Genomic DNA, 21460 nt, shown 5'->3' on the forward strand with positions numbered 1-21460 from the left:
CTCAGTTGGATCTGGCATATGCACCCTTTTCAACACCTGATACAATCCCAAGGAACTTTTAGCAGATATTCTCTAGGCTTTCACCACAGTTCTCCAGGTCTATTTGTTTTGCCTGCCACAATAGGCCACTTCTCACGTTACACTTCATTTAGGCCTTGGATCACCACCAAAGGGCAGACAGCTGATTTCTTTCCTCTAATTTAACATGTTCAGAAGCAGTGCATCAGCCAAATTCACCCCTTCTGTATTTAGTACTAATTTCCTGCAATCCAGCCAAACAGAGTATAAAATCCCAGCTGCAGCAGGATTCACAGACTACAGGTCAGTAAAGGAAAGACAGAGACATCTATTTTAATGAACAGAAGGAGGAACCACTGCGAAACTCAGCATCTCTCCAGCCTGGATCTGGATCTTAGCTCCATGCTGTACTTATCCTCACCTGAAATCAAAGCAAGGTCCTTATGATCTTCCAGATTCAGAGATATAATTTTGTTCTACGTCTGTTACTCAACACATTCTCTCCACCAGTAGAAGTGAAGCAAATCCAAACTTTTATGGTTCTCTTAAACAGTCAATAGATACATCCCAGTTGCCCCACAGGCACTGGGAATGCTCTAGGAGATCGGAGAACAACTTCAGAGCCACTACAGGCAAGATCAATACAAAAGCTTTATCTATTGTTTCCTTTCATAATGCTTCATAAAGATTATTTGACAGCATGAAGACAATAAAAAAAGAAAAAAAGCTGAAGGATAGAAAAAGGCACCAAAAAGTCCACAAAATCCAGTTTATGCCAAGTAAGAGTACCTTGTGCAATGGGAATACTGAGAAGCTGAACATTTTAGAACAGATTTTTCTCCCTCCCCTTTTGCAAGTCTCAGACCTAGGGAGAAAAAGACATGTTCCAGCTTCTTCTCTTACAAAGCAATAAGTTTACCTCTTAGGATCCTTGTAATTAGGATCCCTCCAAATGCCATACTAATGAACAGCAATGACCACTTTGATCATGTGGAAAGGGTAGCAGTCAGAGAGGACATGACTAGCACCTTGGCTTTTCACAACCTAACAACGTCCAACTTATGCTCAGTATCCTGGTTTAGTGTATAAAGCCATTCGTAGTAAGTATACCAATTTCTTCCTCCAATTTCAATAGCAGAGTTGATGCAGCAAAATAATAGGGAAAAGAGTTACCACGTTTGGCCACCATTTCAGCAGTAAGACCCTCTTCACCATATTTCTGCTATGAGATCCAGATAAAAACCACAAGTTATCTGAGATAAGGAAGACATGGTGACAAATCATAGTAACCTTCATACAATGATAGTTAACAGCACAGTCATTTTCAAAATAAATGCCAAAAAACTTTCCCCATATAATTAAGCTGCTATTTCTCTCCCATCCCAATTGAGGGAATGAGATGGTTTGCTAGTGACATGACATGCTAGTCAGAAACACTTCCCCTTTATCCCAATACCTAGCATGGCTTTTCTTAATTACTGTTCTGCAGTAATTAACCATTTTGTGGCTATCCCTAATGACATGGATCATTATTCAACTTCCCTTTTAAAAAGAGGAAATCTTTGGATAGCCAAATTGCTTCTGCCCTCAGAGATGACAGGGTAAGGGTTGGTGTCATATTGAATACTCATCAAAGACCCAAAGTGATTGTGTGACCAGGGAAGCAGCCAAACGAGTGATGGAGGTCAAGGCTTATGAGCCTTCAGAAGCTATATGGTAAGAAGACAAATCAAAAAGTCTTCAAAGCAGATGTTCAGCTGTCACTTCCCTTCATCATGATATAGCAATTTTTTTCACCTGCAGAGAAAGGCTTAAATACTAGAACGTGTCTATGTTGTGAACACATCCATGCCAGAAGTCTAGCAACACAGAAAGGCTGAACCTTTCTGAGCTTTCAGTATTGATGGGAACCATTCTACAGATGAAAAGCAGTACTTAAAATAATTCCACAAAATGCACAACCATCACATGTCCTCTATGGCTCACATTAAACATAGTTCAAGTGTGAAACAAAACAGTGAAGAAGTTATGAGTCCTGGCAAAACTATAGCAATCTATCTTCATTTGTGCAGAACGGTCAGAAATATTTCTTATGATAAATATCAGAAAATGGGTTTGATTTCCTGATTATTTTTTTCAATAAATTAATCACAAATATCTTCCCCAATATTACTTATGCTAAAAACTAATTAAATATTTATATAGTTGGTACTTATTGGGAATTTGAGAGCAGAATAGCAGGTCAGGTACCTAGATATGCCATTTTTTTTTTTTTTCTACAGACATTTAGTACACATCAAATTATTTTCTTGTTTTTCTGCCTGCTATGTCAGCATTTTCTACTAAAGTAAATGTGGTTTTTTTATTTTCTTGATCTGGTGGCTCTTTTGTTCATTTTTTGTTCTCATTTGGCACTCCCCCTTTTCACTTCCAGCATCCTCAACAACTAATTCTCACTTAATGATTAGGAGAAAGTGGCTATTTTGTTACACTTGCCAGTGTTATGGTAAGCACTGGAATCAAAGGACTTTCCAACCTAAACAACTCAATCCATGATTCTGTAAAAAACAGACAAAACACATTCCCACTTAAGTGCCAGTTTTCCTGCATCTGATTTTGAGAGAAGGGTTGCAGTGCAGCTAAAAACTAACTCTGACTTTCCATTTGTCTCCTATCTTAGCCAGAACATGGATTTGAGCAGAAGCTGCCACACACAGGTTTTCTTGGAGAGGCCTGTTTATGGAAATGATTGCATCTTGATTGGCAGAGAGAAGTAGCCACATGCCAAAAATCTGACTGTTTTCCTAGTGCAGAGTTCTTGCATGTTATCTTGACTACTTTTTATATAAATTGAGTGCTAAACTAGTAATAAATGTCTCCCATAAAAAAAAAAAAAAGAGATGGATTTTAAAAAACACTACTTAGTGCAAATCAGTCTTCATTAAAGATGAAAACATATATATTCACATATTTTTTTTAAAAAAAAAGTTGTTTGTTTGCTTGTTTAATGCCTAAAGATCCTTTTCATTTTAAAACTTTGGATACTGTTTTGGTCCCCTTCTCTTTCACAGCCATTCATATCCTTGGCAGTCTTTTTATTGACTGGACCAGGTCCTGCAGTAGCCTGTTTCAGGTCTAACTTAAGTTTCTAATGATGCTGCACCAGAGTTAATAAATACATGGAGTAGCCTGAAGTGGAAGAACATCATAAGAACACATGAGAAACTAAGCAGAAGCTCAGAAGCAGAAAAAGCTGTCTGTTTAACCTAAGAATAAGCAACATTGCTGGCAATGAGCAGACTGAATTTATAACAGCCTCACATTACACTACGTTAGTGACTAAGGAAAAGCCAAATAAACCAGAACAACAACAGTACAGAAGAACTTGAAAGACGAGGTATAGAAAGAAGAATTGAAGACTACATTGAAAGATGAAGCAAGTTGTACTGGTAATTATTTTTTATTTTTTATAAAAGAAGTAGAAATCTTATAACAATGCTCAAGTTAGTGAACTACTAGAATTCCATTTGGCCACAGGCCTCTTTCTGAAAGACTGTTTCAGCTTGTCAAAGTGTGAGTATTTTTAACGGCAAAAAAAAAATTGAAACTGGAAATACCACTGGACCAATCCACACTCAAAAAAGTCTCATGCTTCTTTCCCTTCTGTATTTAAACTAGAATTCAAAAACTAGCATTCTCCAGCTGCCTAATTGTTTGTATGAAATATATTCTTCTCCCTTGTACTGTGCATACAGAGGTTCACCAAACAATTACAGAATTCCCAATATATTTGGAGACATGTCAATTTATTTATTTTACTCAAACTGCAAGAATTATTAACATTGAACTGGTTTCTTTCATACATTTACTGGATTAAGAACGTAAATTGTCTGTTGTGCTATTTTAAACCCACAAACAACTTATACGTGGTGCATTGCTTTAAACTTAGTTTTGAACTTTACCACACTTTCAAGTATCTGCACACTACTGTAGAAAAAATAATTCAGTCAAAAACAAGATTGGTGGATAACCTTATTGACATTTTTTACAACAAGGAAACATTGAAACAAACATAATTCCCTCTTTATTCTTCCACTGCTAGCTGCACATTATGACTGAGAGCTTCAGCAGATAGTTTGTTGTACCACCTTCTTCCTTATCTTGGTATTGTAGACATGCTGCTGATTCTAGTGGTTAGAGCTGATGTTTCAACGTCAGCTAGAAAAAATCAAAAGGAAGAAAATATTTAGTCCTCTGTGTACCAGCTCTTCCACAAGCTACAAATGACAGTACCGTAATGACATGGAGTATGTTGATACCTTTTCATCTATCATAAAACCAAAATGCAATACATGAAATAATAACTACCTCTATCACATTATCTGACATGCTTAATCAGTTGAGTTTTTTCATTCCAAAGGAATATGGTCCCAAAGCTGCAGCAACTGCTCTCCAACTCGCGGTTCCAGCTCCTAGAAATGATCAGAAAATGAGAAAAGTTATTAGCACCGTTGCCATTGTGCATATAAAAACCATTTATTACAAAATCCTTAGAAGAGGTTGCTGGTGGTCTTTCTGAAAGAGCTGTTACTCTTGCTATTGTATTAGAACTATCCCTACTACAAGGGTTCAACAGGAGATTAAAAATTTTCATAAGCAATCCTGGCCTACAGGTTGTTTGGAGTTTTTTTGTTTCAGGCAAGATGTCAGTTCTCACAATAGAATTCCCAGTAAACACATTATCACAGGAACAGATGCACCATACAATTCATGCCTTCCACAGCTCACTCCCTTATTAAGTAAAGATCATTACTGTCCACATGTTTTATTTCTATTAAATGTGGTGGAGAACATGGAAAGGAAGGTCACAGATAATGCAGTGGCTCTTGGTGGAATCACAGACATTAATATGAATCACTTATTTTTGATATTGTTGAGATTCTTTAGGTCTTAGCCACTTATAAAAGAAGCACTGTCAACTTCAACATGTGCTACATTCCTTTTCTTGTTCTTAAAACTGAAGAGGTTTTGGGGAAGTAGTGAGAAGACAACACAAAGTTTAGGTCCAGAATCTTGTATCATGGAGATGTTTTGAGAGGGGACCGAGAAGAATGCAAAAACTCCCACAGAGAATTCTTCTGCAAATTTTTTTTTTGGCTTTTTGTAGTTGCATTTAGTTTAACGAACTGGAGAACAGTACTAAGCTTTATTCTACCCCAAGTATCAAGATTCTCTTGAGGCTCTACAGAAAATGCAAACCTCTAATCATGTACAGTTATTTGGGTATGACAGACTATCTTATCTTGAGGAACACATCTGAATAAAACAGGAAACAAACCTCCAGGAATTAAAAAAAAAACCAAACAAAAAAACCCACCAACAAAACCTAATTTTTTGGGAAAATCTAGCTTTGGATCTTTGGGGTTTTTTAAACAACATTAATCAAGACACTGGTTTGATTTTAACAAATTCCCTACTTCAACAGTAATTCTGCATTAGCAGAAGGTACAATGTGCACCAAGGAACTGTGATTCAGATCAATACATACATGAGCATAGTTGAGTTCAAGGCTGAACAAACTAATGAACAAAACACAGTTCTACCAAGTGAAGACTTTAGAAGAGAATAACTACCTGTCCATCTCTGCTTATTTGTACTTTCTTATTGTCATTCCAAGGGTTCAGCAAATGATGTGCAAAATGAAAAGGAATGCTTTCCTTTCGGATCCACTCCACCTTAAATACACCTCCAAATCCAGGAGATCCCCAGTCCTGACTTTTCTCACACCCTATTGATGAACCCATTCTAGCAAAGCCCTGGAAGAAAAATTGAAATATGAAAGAACAGACAAAATGAGAGCATATTCTATTTATGCTGGAATTAAATAAATGAGTAGATTTCATATGAAACTTTCAAATTAGTTTCAAAGTGATTCAAACACTCAGCCACATGAAGCTGGATCTTCCAAAATATTTACACCTAGAAAGGTAGAAGTACAATTTGTTTTTCCCACGTCAAATGCACCTTCTAGAATTTGATCACACAGGATGTCTTTCAATTCATCTCTCACAATTACCATTCAAGGGTCTTTTAAGCTTTATAACAGAGGCTGAAAAGCTGTTGTAAAAACATTTAAAGTGCAAGCTATCAAGACTAATGTTCTATGTCCATTAGCTATTTCTCACTACTTGTACAAAATTCTTTCAAAAATCTATTCCTTCCTTCCTTGCTTCCTTCCTGCCTTCCCTCCTGCCTGCCTTCCTGCCCGCCATTGCTCTGTCTTTGTTAACAAACTTTCATATGGTTAAAACTGTGGAGCTCTTCTCCAAAGAAGTCAAAGCTGCTTTAAGTTCCTTCTTTAATGAAGCTGAAAGATATTCCAACAAGACAAGTATTCAGAAAGGAAATGGAAGAAAGCACAAATCCAAGCTCAGCTGACTTATATTAATGGCTTATAATATGTAAATAGGTAAATTGAGCTCTCTTTACTTGGAACAATTGAGTTTAGCAGGCTCTACAATGCAGTTAGCCTGCAACTTTGCACTATCAGGTCAAGTCTACCTTTAAACTGGCCACAAATTTGTCAGCAAATTGTTGACAAATATCTCACAAAATGTTAACTCAAGACACCTCTGGAAGAAATACAGCCATGACTTTCCAGTTTCATAACTCTGAGAAACTACAGTTTCAGCAAAACAATTTTTATTAAAATTTGTACTGAAGACATATGAGTTTCCTAGCTTTAGAAAGCTCTGACTTGATTGTGTCTTCTTGTTCACTTACAAGATTTATTTTGGCATGCAGAGAAAAAGGCAGCAACCTACTGGTTTGTATGGATTTCTTTATTTGTTCTATTGCTGCTGTTTTAAAGCATTTATTTAGGATAGAAACATTTTTCTGACTTAGTATGTTTGGAAGTAATTTAGTTTTATCCTTTGAGGGAAAAATTGAGTTCATTAAAAGGGGCTATTTTGGAGAAAAAGAAAGTACACTTTCTCAGCAACCAGAGACACTGGCACAATACTCTACTTATTAGAAAGTCAAAAGTCATAAACAAAGGCCTCCCTTACTAAACACAGCCATCTGCTGCACTCTCCTAAACCACCAACCACCACCAATGGCTGGTATCAGCTAAGGACTCACCTGGAAATGCCCAGACCCTTGAACAGAAAATATTAAGTAAACCATGGTGCTTTCCCAAAAGGCTCCGTTCAGTTTTCGTTCATTACTTGGAGTAGTGGACCATATACCCTTCTGCTGAGAAATTTCAATGTTCTGTAGGTTGCTACTTTTCATTATGAAGTACCTAATTGGCATATTTTGTCTTGGTGAAGGTGATTTGGAAGCCTGAAAGAATTAAATTAAATTAATAAATACAATAAAATAAACCGAGCTTTAGTTATGAAGTTTCACTCACATGCAGTCAGACTCTTCATTGAGTTTTTCCTCTCCTCTCCAAGATTACACAAGAAACACGCTATCTATCAGCTCTCCCTGTCAGAATTAACTTAAAAGTACATTTACATCTATTTTACATTTTTAAGCATTTTTCAAAATTATAATTCGTTCATGGTGGGCAGCAAACAATTATGGCAGAACAGGCCTACATAGTCCAGTGATTAATTACAATTCTTTTAAATATGAAACAACTTCAGATGACACAAAATTAATCACCCTAGACTGTAGCCTACAGCACACTTGCATTTTCATTTTCAGGAAACAAATTTTCTCCTTGTAACACTGGCTGAAATAAAAAAAAATACAGGAAGATTTATGAAAATAAGCACACTAAAAATGTATGCTTTATCAAATAATCATCTAAAAAACTGCCAAGCAGTCATAATGAAGCAGGTAACACAAAACTTAAAAAGAACCAGTACCAATGCATGCTATAACAGAAACAGAGGAAAACAGAATCCACAGCGTTCAGAAATGCATGTACTGGATACACTGTCACTGTTTATTATACCAAATTTCAAAAAAAAAAACCCAAAACAACAAAAAAAACCAACAAAAAAACAAACGAAAAATTCCCCCTCAAACTTATATTTTTTTTCTCTGCTCTGAATAGCTTTACTTCAGAAGTCTGCAGAGAATAATATTTTTACTGTATTCAGCTAGTATAACAAGGATATTTATTCTTGATTTTCAATCCCCTCAAAAAATATTATGTGGTTCTTAACAATGAAAATCTAGGTTAGGTTCTTAATTTATGAATACAATACCTAATAGTTGCTGAAAGATATCAGCAAGAGATTACATTAATTTTGAAAAGGAGGATAGTATGTTTATGAGAACTGTACCTTTCCACATATTGGAGAAGACGGACTAGCACAGGGGCTAGGGAAGCTACTGCTGTCTGCAGACTTCACAGATGATCGATCCGACCTGTCATCTGAAGTTTGTTTGTAGTGTAAAATATTTTTTCGTTTGTAATTCTTTGGCTGATGAAGTACGGGACGTGCAGACCTCATTACAACTCTAAAAAGCAAAGGTAGAAACAAAAGAGACTGTGAATTTTGCAAGAGATCACATAACAATTTAAATCTATGTATCAGCCTACAGGAAGACCATATACAACCATAATTCCAAAACACATTAAACACTCAAACAATCAATCAATCAATCAATCAATAAATAAGCAAGCATACATTCATTCTGAGTGTTATGGTTAAACCTCTTCTTCTACTTCCCAAGGAGCACAACTCCTGGACACTATTTCTGACTGCTCTTCTAACAGCCTGCCATATATATTTCATATATATGAAATAGTTCTCAGTGGAATCACAACTACAACACAGCACAGGACAGTATCAAAGCTTTCAGCTGTATTTATATTGTTTCTTTCTTCCTTCTACTAGCAGAAATTCAAGTGATGCTTTTATAGCTACAGTCTCTGGAAGATCTCAACATCTTACTTTTCAGCATTAGAAGAGTCAGAGAACTCAGTTTCTGCAGTACTTCTCCTGGTGTTAGTTGATCTCCATGTCGATGATAAAAGACGATCTTCAGAAGCCACAGGTTTTGGTCTCTGACCAATTCCTGAAGGTTGCTGCAAACCTGCAGACTGCTCTTCAGCAGTTAAAACAGCTACAACTGCTCTTACAGTTGCTTCATCAACTTGAGACCACGATTTAGAAGGAGATCGCATACGACGCAGAAATAAGCTATGCCACTTTTGTCTGAGTTGCAACAGCAAACCAGCAGCCTGTAATGAATTTCAGTTCTGTTAAAGACTAATAAAAATTAGATCAGTTAGGCAAAGGTACCTTACCCTTTCCCATCAGGCAGCAGCTGGCATTCTGGCAAACTGAAAGGCAAGATTAAGGTTTTGGGGAGGATAAGAAAATCTCACATTTAAATTAAGCTGTTATATTTTCTTTCTTCAGGTCCAAAATAATTTTGAAAACATTTCATGCCTCACTCCACAAAACTTAAAATTCTATTGTTAACACACAGGATTTTTCATTTTTCACTTAAAAAAATTATCTTCCCTCTAAAAGCAGGCATTTTATGTCTAATGCCCTTCCTGCAAGTTCAGTTTATATTTATGGGCTCTTTATATATACTTGATAGAAAATACCTCTGATTACTCTACCTTTTAACACAATCAGAGCTTTGTAATAACCGGCAGACCTGTATCTTCAATGCCTAGGACTTTTTTCTTCTTTTTATAAAATCTGACAGTGATTTTCTTTCAGCAGTTCCAGTTTTAGGTGCTCCATTTTAGTCAAGCAACTTTATTCATCCCCTCAGATAAGGAAATAACACAATATGCCACTTTTACTGTTCTCTCAGCTCCTGCTCAAATTTTGGCTAACCCAGCTCAGGCTAAGGTCTTGTGTGCTGGGCAATACAGGGGACCACAAAGAGCAGAAGGGCCATTATGCAGTCACTACCACCTGCAGCTTGCTGTTCCCTGCAGCCACTTTCTTTAGTCTGGCAGTTTCTTTAGAATGTGCTAACTTAAGGAAATGGATCTAACTGCCAAGCTGGAAATTACAAAACATCAGCTTATCCGAAGTGCTTCTGAAGCAGATCCAACAGCAGCTGACTGCTGAGGCTTTCCTGCCTCCCAATGCGGTATGTGGGACAGTCACACCATGACAGAGGGAGAAGAATGAGCACTCCTGCAGTTGACTAGGTAACTAATTCTCTCCTCCTTTTTGCTCACAGATTTAAGAGTTATGGGCTGTTACCCATAGGGAGCCCTAAAACTTGGATGTGAATTCACACAAGCCTGGGCAAAAGGAGACTGATTCCCTGTTTGTATGTTTTTCTTATTTCTTACTGAACTCATGAAATAAAGATTAACTCATTCAGTATGTTTTCCTGTAAAATGGAGAGATCTGAAGGGATCACAACAGCCATTGTTACAGTTAATTTTTGGTTATCCAACTGTTTTAGGAATTTTTTTAGGGTAGTATGGCATAAATATTCTTCTACACAAACAAGCATGGAAGTGACAGATTACATACTTCAGAGTCCAGTGTAAGGTGGAGCCATTCATCTAGCTTCAGCAGTGATACATTAGAAGTTTTTTGGTCCTCCACTTCACTGTCACTGCTATCACTGGATACCCTGTCTCCTGAATAAAGTATAAAAGCTGCGTTAACATTCCTGTATTACTTAAAACAAAAAATCTTGAACATTACTGTGTTACCAGCAATAAGCTAATTTTCCTTCTAAATTTTCACTTAAAATGTAAACATTTGTAAACACACTTTTTCATTTCTGCATATGCACCCCAGTGAAGGTCTTTGCTTCAGTTAGGAGAACAAGTTCCCAGACCTCTTAAGGGCCCTACTACATAAACACCTATACAGATGTGATCTGACTCCTTCATGTACCTTCATCAATAACAAGCCATTTTCAAACTTCTGCCTGAAGTTGTTTGTAAAATTACACTTTGCTCTATGCTTTATATCTTAGTATAGCAATATATTTGAAGTCCCATTAAGAGGAAAAAATAATAAATGCATATGGTTATTAAGGATTCCTTTTTCTTTTTCAATGTACAATTCAATCAGCATTAACACTATTTTAAGGGTAACAGTTTTGGAGCAAGTCAGGAAATGCAGCTTGGACTCTTACTTCAATTCAAACGAGTATTTCTACACGACTGACAATAGATAGATTAGTTTTGCTTCTATTCTTACAGTACTCCATTTACATATGAAGAAAAGAAAATTCTAAAAAATTCTCTATTACTTCTAGCTAATAATGTGGCTAATTGACATTAAAGGTTATCAGTAGAAAATTATCTTTAAAATGTATCTTTCAACTGGAAGCAATATTATTATTTGCCATGTTAACTACATTATTCAGTTTGAATCATCTGGTTCGAAGTATCAAATAAAGTAGGCTGTAGAAAAAAAATACATATATACTCTGTCATTTTAAGAATCAGCCAAAATATGTAGAAAATAGACTTGAAAAATAAGTTTTCCAAATCACATACTAGTACAATACCAATGCAAACATTCCAAATCCAGACTTCAGTATACCTTGACAGGATGAAGATGCCTGTAAAGCATTACTTGGTAACCTAGCTGGTCCACAGAAGAGAGCCACAGTGACAGGTGTTACAACAGAACAGCACCTGATGTTTGCTATCCTGTGGGCTCTTGTCATTTCATCATATATCAGCCAGTCTGTAGGAAGTGCTTGAACAGCTGCAGCTTGACCATTCACTGGGGGAATCTGTGCAGAAGCAAATAAGACTAGGCTATTTTATAATTTATGTGTAATTAAAATAAATTTTCACTTACTTCTTACTTTATGTATGTAGAAATAAATGCATAAGTATTTACATACACAAGAACAAAAACAGTGCAAGTATATTCAACCAGACTTACAAGTTATCCTATCACCTTGAAACAAAATATTTTGCTTTAAAAGAGCAGCTAAAGAAATATCAGTTTCAGAGCAGAATTTTTTTCTCATAACAATGAGCAGAGATTGTTATGTCTTCAAAATACTTTTACAACTAGCTTTTTCTTTTTACTATTTTGTCTTGTTCCACTTAGTAGAGGTAACTGAAATACTGGAAAAATAAACCGACTCAAATTTTTCATTCTATCACCTGCCGGAAAAAATATTTTAGGTTTGAAGTGGCTTTACCTTTTTATACTGAGGTTGACTAAGAACAGAGGTAGGATGAAATCGCACTTTCTTCTCCTTTGGTGCAGTTAAAACCAGGCTCCCTCTGTCTACGTGCACAAGATTGGGATACATCCCGGCCACTAAGGCAGCTTTAACTACAGCCCAGTTTTCAGAGTTAGCATTAACATCTCTAATATCAGCTCCTCCTCTGGCTCTAATAAAATCTGAAGAAAGAAAGAGGCCAAAACTGTGTTACATTTGCTTGTATTTAAGATCTACTTTTTTGCTTCTCAAAAGGAATTTGAAAAAAAAAAAAGGAAATAAACTACAAATTAGTTGCATTTTTTCACAATGACCAATATTAACAGCACCACAAAGAAACCCTTACACTGAAATTATTCCTGGTAAGGGATTTCATACTAATGTAAAATAGAATTACTTTTCACAATACTTCTTTACTTAACAGAATATTAGAAATTGTGTGATTTAAACTGCAACTTGCTTACAACTTAGCAGTTGTAAGTGGACCTACTTGGTGTAAGTGGTCCACTTTGAGTGGACCCTACTCAAAACCTAGTGTGGGTGAACTTTAAATACAGTGTAGGTGAACTGTTTGTTAGCATGAACGGCTAAGCAGGGGAAGTTAACAGCTACTGTCGGATAAAGAATGAGAACTTCGACTGCCCCAAGCTGGAATTTAAGAGCAGGTAATGGGCTGCCCACACTGAGACAGTGGAAGACTCCAGACCATAAACTGCCATTGGATCAAGAAGAGCATGAGAACATGAAGATTGGGCGCACTGACAGTAAGGGATAAAGGGATTTCTATTTTCAGGACACTCTCCAGGGACATCCAGCTTGAGCTAAAATTAACTGATTAAGCCTCGGAACCTAGGGTCTGAACTCCTTTTAACAACTGCCTCAGGAAAGTATTTACTAGAACACAAAAAGCCAAGAAAACTTGCCTCACACTGCAAGACAGCAGGATCTTGAATAATCAGGTTGCTTTCAGTTATGCCAGCTGTTCCCCAGGCACATTTTCTCACCCTAGCATCTCCCCCATGCCAGTACGTGAACATGTACTCGTCTTTTTCAACTTAAGGAAAATGACAAGTGAACACTATTCTCCTTACAATCTGTATACACTTAACTCTAAAATTATCTTAGAACCTTTTCCAGCCTACTTACCTGAGGCTCTAAGCTGGCCAAGCAACTGTGTTCTCATTCCTACGATGATTTGCATAGTGGCTTGAGACAGGAAGTTCTTTTCACAGAAGGCTCTTTCCCAGCCATCACTGCGTGCCTTCTGCCACCCCTTTAAAGAATAATTTTTAACATTTGCCTATTAATTTAAATATCTGAAATTTAAAAATAAATAGTTTTAAAAATTACATTTAGGTCAATAAAATAAATCAAAGTAAATGTACCAAACCTGATTTTTTTTATTTAACTACTATGGTTTTTTTTTCCCTGTTCCCTAACCAAAACATAATGATAATTATGCTATTTAAAGTTCATTATGTTATTATAGAGATCACTATGTCGAAACTGCTATTTTAAGTTATCCACGTAATAGGATATAAAGTGGCATCTTGCTGGAACGTACAAAATTTAACCAGGTTTGAAAAGGTCAGATAAAATGTGTCCCTAAAAAATCTGTGAGTCCAATATACAGGAAAGCCATAGTCTACCATTCCACATCCAGCTTGGTTGGTAGGTCATTTACTCTGATGAGCGAACAGTCCTTGCTCTGAAAGGATACCTGGAAAGCCCTGAGAAGCACCATGTGGTCGCTGAAGGTTCCCGCAGTAAAACGCTTCCTACACAGCATGGCTGCACGCTTTTGAGAGGCCAGCGTGGGCAGCACAAAAGGGTCTCGGTAGGCAAGAGCACAAGCAATGGTAAGGACAGGATCCAGGCACTTCAAAACAACGGCGCACAACACCATTTTACCGAGGTGTGGCTCCACTGGCAATTCGGTGAGATGATAACCAAGTTCAGTGAGATCTTCCCAAGGGTCCATGGCATCTATAGTCTGTATGAAAAAAGGTGGGGATGTAGGGACAAGGGGAAGAAGGGGAAAGGGGTCAAAATTAATTTACAATGAAAGCAGAAATGTCCAACCAATATTGGACATTACCTACGTTCGCCCCCAAACCCTAAAGAATCAAGTCAAACTAGGTTCAGTTCAAGACGAGATTTTACAATAGTCCCTTCCCTTAACATGGAAAAATACATACACACACACACAAACATACAGAAACGAAAACAAACAAAAATTCAAAGCATCCTTAAGTAAGTGAACAAGACTTTCAGTACAATTAAGTCAGTAAGATATGTTACCGCACCACAGATACTAACTAAACACAACTCCCATCTAAATGTAATCCTCTGCTGACCTTGAGCATTTGTAGAGCATTTTTCACAATTAAAGCTGGTGGAGGATCAGGAGCTTTCATAAGAAACTCAACAACTGAACAATTAATTGGAGCCAGAAGTTTTGTGTGTAAACAAAGCTCCTGCAAGTTAAAAAGAAGAAAAACACTATTAAAGTTTGGGAAAGAGAAAATGCCTATACACCTTTTTCGAGTTATTAGAATGATCTGGCGACAATACATTTTTTAAAAGTTGTAACTTCTAAGTAAGCACACACCTGAAGTGGCATTCTTAAAAGTTCTGGAGTCTGAAATTCCAACATATTCTCAAATCGGAGCCTACTGAAGAGACGAAAACAGACTCCAGGCCGACAGCGCCCAGCCCTGGAAAATAAAATGTGGGAAACTGTGAAAATTAGAATTTTTTTTTTTTAAAAAAACACAACCAAACTAAAAACAACCCACACAAACTTAGAATGCAAATGCAGAAGAAGGTCTACGAGAATGGTAATTTTGTTGTTAAGAGAAAGTCCCTCATATGAATTAAAAGTTTTCCAATATATTAATTGTTTTTGACAGTAGGGAAATTTATATCACTTTATTATAAAAAATACTTTTAATAATTATAATTTCAACCCTACACTGAAAAATCTGGTGGGAAAAAGTAAGACCTATCTAAAAAAAGTGACATAATTTTTTTGCTAACTTAAGATCAATCCAAATCTCAGGCAACTTGTGCCATAAGGAATCTAAGCTGCACACTTTATTTCTTCTTCAAATTCCCCAGTTAGACGTTTAAGATGTAAATGGTAGAATGAAGACCAGAAAACATGTTAATGAACAACAGTGACTGCAAATGCTCAGAACTCATGCTCAAAAATCTGGAGTATAATGACAACATGTCTCCAAACAGGCATTTGCTGCTATCTACAGGCGTAACTTCTCAGCCCTCACTCACTGCACTGGGAAGAGTATGATCATGGCCTATTAAGTCATGAATATTTTGGAGATGGTCAATAAGGAATCTTTGCTCAGTATCACTTCTAAAGAAGGGGTATCAGGGTATCAATTAAAAACTAGCAGTAAGCAGTCCTTAGCCCACAGACAAGTTACTGTGGCTGCTGGTGCTACAGGGCAGAAAGAGGAAATAAGTTCCTGGGGGAACAAACAACCTAGACCTAACATAAGTTCTGGGACATTCTTAAGTGCCACTTCTCAATGTCTTGGGAAATTTTGCCAAGAAAATACATGTTGATTCTTAATTTACTGCAAAGAAGCATTAGTCAGTGTTCAACACGATACTGGGCTGGGCTACAAACATAAGCCAGTGTGGCTGCTACAGATTTGTACCTTACTCTTGAGTTAACATACAGGACGGTGGATATCTGAAAAATAAAAATCAGTATGAAGCATTTATTACCTGCCTTTTCTCTGGATAGCACTGGCTTTTGAAATCCACACCATTTTTAGCATTGTAACACAACTCAGTGCATCAAAAGACTTCTATAGAAGCAGAGCAAGGAACATAAAACCATGATTAAACATGATACATGATACAAAAATTATTAGTAAGCTTTTAACAGAAGTTATTTTAAAAATAGAAAAAAAATTTTGAACACCAGCAGCTTCTGGCACAAAGGTATGCTCTGAAGTGCTTCCTTTCTATTTAATTTATAATACCTGTTTTGCATTATAATACCTGTTTTGAATTGGTGCTACCATTTCCTAAATTGAAGTTTCCTTTCTAGTCCGTAAGTAATTTTGAATCAATGAAAGATATGGACTGTATTTTGAATTATCACAAATGAGGGAAAAATATGTGATTGTATTGATTAAAGTTTTCTTTTTTGTCTCACTTGGAAATTACATCCTTATTTTCTTCCATTGGATGCAAGGTTACAGAAATATTGCATTACCACAGGAACTTTAGAAATTTGGCATGCATCTCCCCTATGAAATCCAAGTTCATTTTCAAAGACATATAATAGGTCTTAAACAACCGCATTATATTACCTCTCCATTCCTTAACACATAACTTGGGAATGGGCACGCAACACATAAGAAGCAATACTTAAAAATTTAATGGATTTGATTTGGACTTGACACAACAGTAGGACAAAGGGAACTCCCAGAGCTCTTTTAAGTCTTGGGAAGATGGCAGTCTAAACAGATGCATATTTTAAACATATTTGAAAAAAGAAACAGAAACTGTGAATTTTAAAAAAAGAGATATATCAACATTGCAATCTACAATACTTTTTAGAAAGTTCATTAACAGCTAATTATTTACAGTATTTGTCATAAAACAAATGTCAAAACTTTTCAGTGATCTTTGTTATTTGAAATACACTACCTCTCAGCCTACTATAAAAAATAGTACTCTATTATTATAGAATTACACTATATAATATATATAAACTATATATAATATATATACTATATATATTATGTAATATAGATACTATAGAATAACACTAGTAAGTTTACTTGTCACAGAAAGTTTTAACCAATCATACCTCTTTCACCTTGCCTGAATCAATAACAAATACAACATCATTGACTGTTATGCTGGTTTCTGCTATGTTTGTAGAAAGAATCTGCAAATGAAACAAGAAGCAACCAAAACTATAGTTAAAAGCAAAGACAAAAGATACTAATATAATATCTGACAAAATCATCTAGGACTTACTATTTTGCGCACACCAGGAGGTGGACTTTTAAGCACTTTCTTCTGATCCAAAGTTTGCATATTTGAATGAAGCATGAAAACCTGGTATCTAATGCAAGACAAAGAGCACATCTAAGTATTTTTAAAAGACACAATGAAAACCTCAACCATAGGAACTAGAAGCTTTACCTGTGAGCGTTGTCAGCAAATCTCCTGTCATCAAAAAGAATACGGTCCCTCAGGCTAACTATCTCATCATATCCAGGAAGAAATATTAAAATTGCTCCTGAAAAAGCAGCAGGTTTGCAGAGTTAAGCAGCAAATTCACTTAAAATATGTATTAGTACTGTACAGACTACAGCAGTTGGAAGGTTTTACCTATTTAGTGTTTCCAAAAGAAGGGCAGGATTCATCAAAGGCTGAATATACAGTAATTTACTAGGAGTCTGCGTTTATACTTACCGGTGTCACAACTATTACAGATGTTATAAAGTAAGTGCATAATGAGGTCCAAATCCACTTTTTCATCATCAAAACTGTGATGATAAGCCGTCAACAGTTCTCTGTCCTCTGCACTAAGGTCACTACCACTTGTTCGAACCAGGGAACTTTCATCCAGATTTCCAAAACCCGCTGAAGCACTAAGATAGACAAATGCACAGACCAGAGTCAAGGCTGTTAGTTTCACGTTTGCATTCAGCCACCAAATAAACTTAGATCAACACTAACAAGACTACTCCTTTGAAATTTTAATTTTAAAATGTAGCAGAACAGCACCGGCAAAATACTATTACTGTTCACTGATCTAAGTGTAATCCAACAAAGCATGAAACTTCACTTTTTAGCATAACTTTAATTTTCTCACTCTTTATTGAAACACAGCCATAAGCGAAGTGTCAAAACTCAAAGTATAAAGACACTATCTGTTTATCTGTTAAATAAGAAGTATTTAAAATAAATGTATTTCCCAAATATCTTCCTCCCATAAGCAGCTACTATGCAAATGGAAACAACACTAAAAACTGTTCTAAAAATATTGGTCTCTACAAAACAACTGAACTATAACTGTTAAGTTAATCACAAACCAATTCCCAAATTACCTAGTGAATGTTGCTTCTATTAAGTTTCTTTAATATGGCTACTATGTATAGAAAACAATGTATAGATAAAAACACAACAGATTTGTTTCCTAAATAAGCATCTGAAATTAAAAATGTACATGGTAAAATTGGTATTCCTGTCTATTTACGTAAGTCACTATACTCACATCCTGCCTACATGTATAATCATGATAGCAGTGCCCACATCAAAATGATAAAAAACAATAATATGAAAGAAGTCTACATGATTCTAACTATATTTATCCTAGGATTTGCACAGACATAATCACTGAAATACACGGAATACTTCTTTTTAAAAGAGCATATTTTTGAAACATTCCTGGTCTCAAATAAATCCTGCTATTTAGGTCAGATTTAAAGGCATAAAAAGCTAAAAACTGTTCCAACTAGAAGACACAGTGCAAATTTTCCTCCAACATTTCCCTTCAACTGTTTCTGCAAAGTAGTTGTAGCTTACCTGTAGGATTCCAACAGGTCAACAATCTCTGTCTGTCCAAAGCGCTTAGCCCAGTCCACAGCCATCCTGAAAGAGCACACAGAAATCTTTTTTAAACTTCTCACTTCAAAAGTCACACAGCCTAAGACACGGAATTAAGAACTCAATTTCTAATTTCCAGAATATGTGATGAACAGAAGCTAGAAAATGTTTCAAATGTCAAAATTTACTATGGCTTACAGTAGTCCGTTAAGTTAGCAATTAATTTAAATGTTATAGAAATTTCTTTCTCATTTGTATATTGACAAATAAATCTGTGTTTTGTTTTTACCAGCCATTAGATGATCTGCAGTGGATATTTGCTCCCATACTGATTAGCTGCTCTACTTGACTCAAAAAGCCTCTCCCAGAAGCAATCATTAGTGCAGTCGCACTGGTTTCACTGTGCCTATAATCAACTGAGAATAACAAATAAATAAATAGATAAACAAAGAAACAAACCAGCAAACCAAATCAAAAACATAATTACTTTTTCACCTAAATGTGGTATAAATGTGGTTTATATAACTTTGAACATCCAGGCCAGAGAGAATTTGTTTTCTGACTTCTTCCCACCACTCAGTTCTTGTGAATTTAACACTACTTTAGACACAATCTCTGTTAACACTTCAAAAGAAGTACAAACAAAAAAATAACTAAACAATTCATTCATTCTGCTAATTCTATTTAGTTTTCCAATAGACATCAGAATTCAAACCTAAAAACCTTTAAATCTGGAGCTAAAGCAATCACAGAAATTCAAGTAATTTTGTTATTGTTTTTTTTCTTATGTAATAAGATGATAAGACTTACCACTGACATTTTCAGTTAAAATGAGATGGAACACCTGAGCAAAGGCATCAATATCTTTATGCAACCAGATGTCAGAAAGACAAGAATCCATTTCTTTTATTAACCATAGTTCAAGACAATTCGCATCCTTTTCAGTCTGAAGAGAAAAATCAATGCTGAAAGATGGATGTCTTCCAAATCTTATCTCTATTCTCATATACTACACATGAAGAATCTGAAGTTGCTTTTCCAAGTAACAATCAGAAATCCAGCATTAAGGTAGCAGTTAAAGCATTTTTTGTATCATATGCAAGTACTTTAAAAAATGGCAATTCAGCCATTTAAGCTGAAGAAAAGTTGTGTACATTGTTAGTGAAAAGCAAATTTCAGCTAGAGTAATTAATGATAATTTTTAAAAAAATTATCTATAAAATATGTTAATATCCTTCAAGATATTCTACAGGAGTAGTATGTTTGGAAAACAGTTTTTAAAGCAGATTTAAACACATCTCCCAACAAAAGGAAAAACTTACCAGTTGATTAAATACTGTGTCACCATCATCACCCAACAGACTACCCTCTTCAGTTGCCCTTGGGACAGATCTTGGTCTCTCAGATTCCAGCTTACTACTATTTTCTTGACCAGAACACCACTCAGTAAGAGTGTTTTGCTGTTTTTCTTCTACAATGCATAAAGAATTTCCATGAAAAGTTTTAGTCATCCTAATTATCCATAAATTTCAGTTTTAAAACAATAGCTATATCTAACCATGAAGTTAAAAGTATTTGATCTCTTATTTAATCTAGAACATTGTTACCAGTCCAAAACAAATTCTATGATTAAGGGCATCCAAAGTGCACCACTTCAAACATCTGCTATAAGAACAATGTAGGAAATACCCCTTGGTTGCTTAACCCATTAAGCCTGCAACTTGCTGCATTCAAACGAGCTTCCTAAGTAACTTCTACAGAATTCTCAATCCAGATCTTTCTCCAAAAGTGAAATGCCAAAGAGCAGTGATACAACTCTTGCATGAAACAACTAATTTTTGTATACAGGAAAAAGAAACAGTAGAAGCCATCAGTGCCTCAACTGAGTTTTTCTACCCACAGTGATCAGAGCTGAGCACCATGAAAAATGTGTAGTTAGGATTGTATGTTATAGCTTTGGGGTTGGCCTTTTTTTATTTTTTTTTAATACTCATAAGGATCATTTACTTTCAGCCGAATACTTTCAAAACTTCTCAAATATTGTGATCAATATACCCAAACACTTCATCAATTAAGTAAAAAAAACAGGGGGTTCTTTTCAAGGTAATTGAAAAGAACCCCTTGCATTTGGTTCAAGTGTGGTTCCGCTCCTTGACCTAAATATGTTGAATGCATCCATGTCTGAAGAACGCACTTAAAAATGTTGATAGCAGAAACTACTTCTGTGCAAAGTGTACAAAATCCTGCTTTCTCTAATGGCTGCACTTAAATTTGCACCTAAATGTCAGCATATTGTATCTTATGTATCCATAATTTTCACAAGGGCAAAGCCCCCACATGTATGTACTTCTATTCCATCATTAGGAAAAATGTAACATTTACTAACTGAAAGAATATAACTGCTGAAAGTAAAAATATTTTTTTCAATCACAGTTTACATCAACAATGTAAACAGAGTTTTAAAGATACTTGCTGTCATCTAATCATGTCTCATTTAACAATATGAATTTTGATAGAGAATCATCTTATTTGTTGTTCAATGAGACTCATTGTCAAGCCGTAACAGTTAACAAGTCTACCAACCTTGCTGCTTCTCTTTTTTGTACTTTACCATCTCTTTGTTTGTATACCCAGTACTTCGTAAGATGTCCTCCAAAAACATCTCTTTGACTTCAAAAGGTCTTCCTTGGACTAA

General features: G+C 35.7%; 1 protein-coding gene across 1 annotated transcript in view; it reads right to left on the reverse strand.

The window, feature by feature from the left end:
• Positions 1-3805: 3805 nt before the first annotated feature.
• LOC102106061 (3'-5' RNA helicase YTHDC2-like) overlaps positions 3806-21460 on the reverse strand; it is a 31602-nt gene continuing 13947 nt past the window's right edge. Inside the window, exons 8-30 of the mRNA XM_014257098.2 lie at positions 21349-21456; positions 20088-20236; positions 19576-19711; positions 19055-19181; positions 18745-18810; positions 17629-17807; positions 17356-17452; positions 17188-17275; positions 17015-17095; positions 15919-16001; positions 14777-14882; positions 14523-14642; positions 13886-14158; positions 13312-13438; positions 12142-12347; positions 11526-11721; positions 10497-10606; positions 8937-9226; positions 8322-8499; positions 7162-7365; positions 5652-5834; positions 4387-4490; positions 3806-4236 (exon numbers count right to left, since the gene is read on the reverse strand). Coding sequence (XP_014112573.2) covers positions 4428-4490; positions 5652-5834; positions 7162-7365; positions 8322-8499; positions 8937-9226; positions 10497-10606; positions 11526-11721; positions 12142-12347; positions 13312-13438; positions 13886-14158; positions 14523-14642; positions 14777-14882; positions 15919-16001; positions 17015-17095; positions 17188-17275; positions 17356-17452; positions 17629-17807; positions 18745-18810; positions 19055-19181; positions 19576-19711; positions 20088-20236; positions 21349-21456 — 3170 coding nt within the window. The 3' untranslated portion in view covers positions 3806-4236; positions 4387-4427. The remainder of the gene's footprint in view (positions 4237-4386; positions 4491-5651; positions 5835-7161; positions 7366-8321; positions 8500-8936; positions 9227-10496; positions 10607-11525; positions 11722-12141; positions 12348-13311; positions 13439-13885; positions 14159-14522; positions 14643-14776; positions 14883-15918; positions 16002-17014; positions 17096-17187; positions 17276-17355; positions 17453-17628; positions 17808-18744; positions 18811-19054; positions 19182-19575; positions 19712-20087; positions 20237-21348; positions 21457-21460) is intronic.

The sequence above is a fragment of the Pseudopodoces humilis genome, chromosome 4 (assembly GCF_049639895.1).
Source record: "Pseudopodoces humilis isolate 2021_Gansu_Grassland_sample_001 chromosome 4, ASM4963989v1, whole genome shotgun sequence".
NCBI classification, from domain to species: Eukaryota; Metazoa; Chordata; class Aves; order Passeriformes; family Paridae; genus Pseudopodoces; species Pseudopodoces humilis.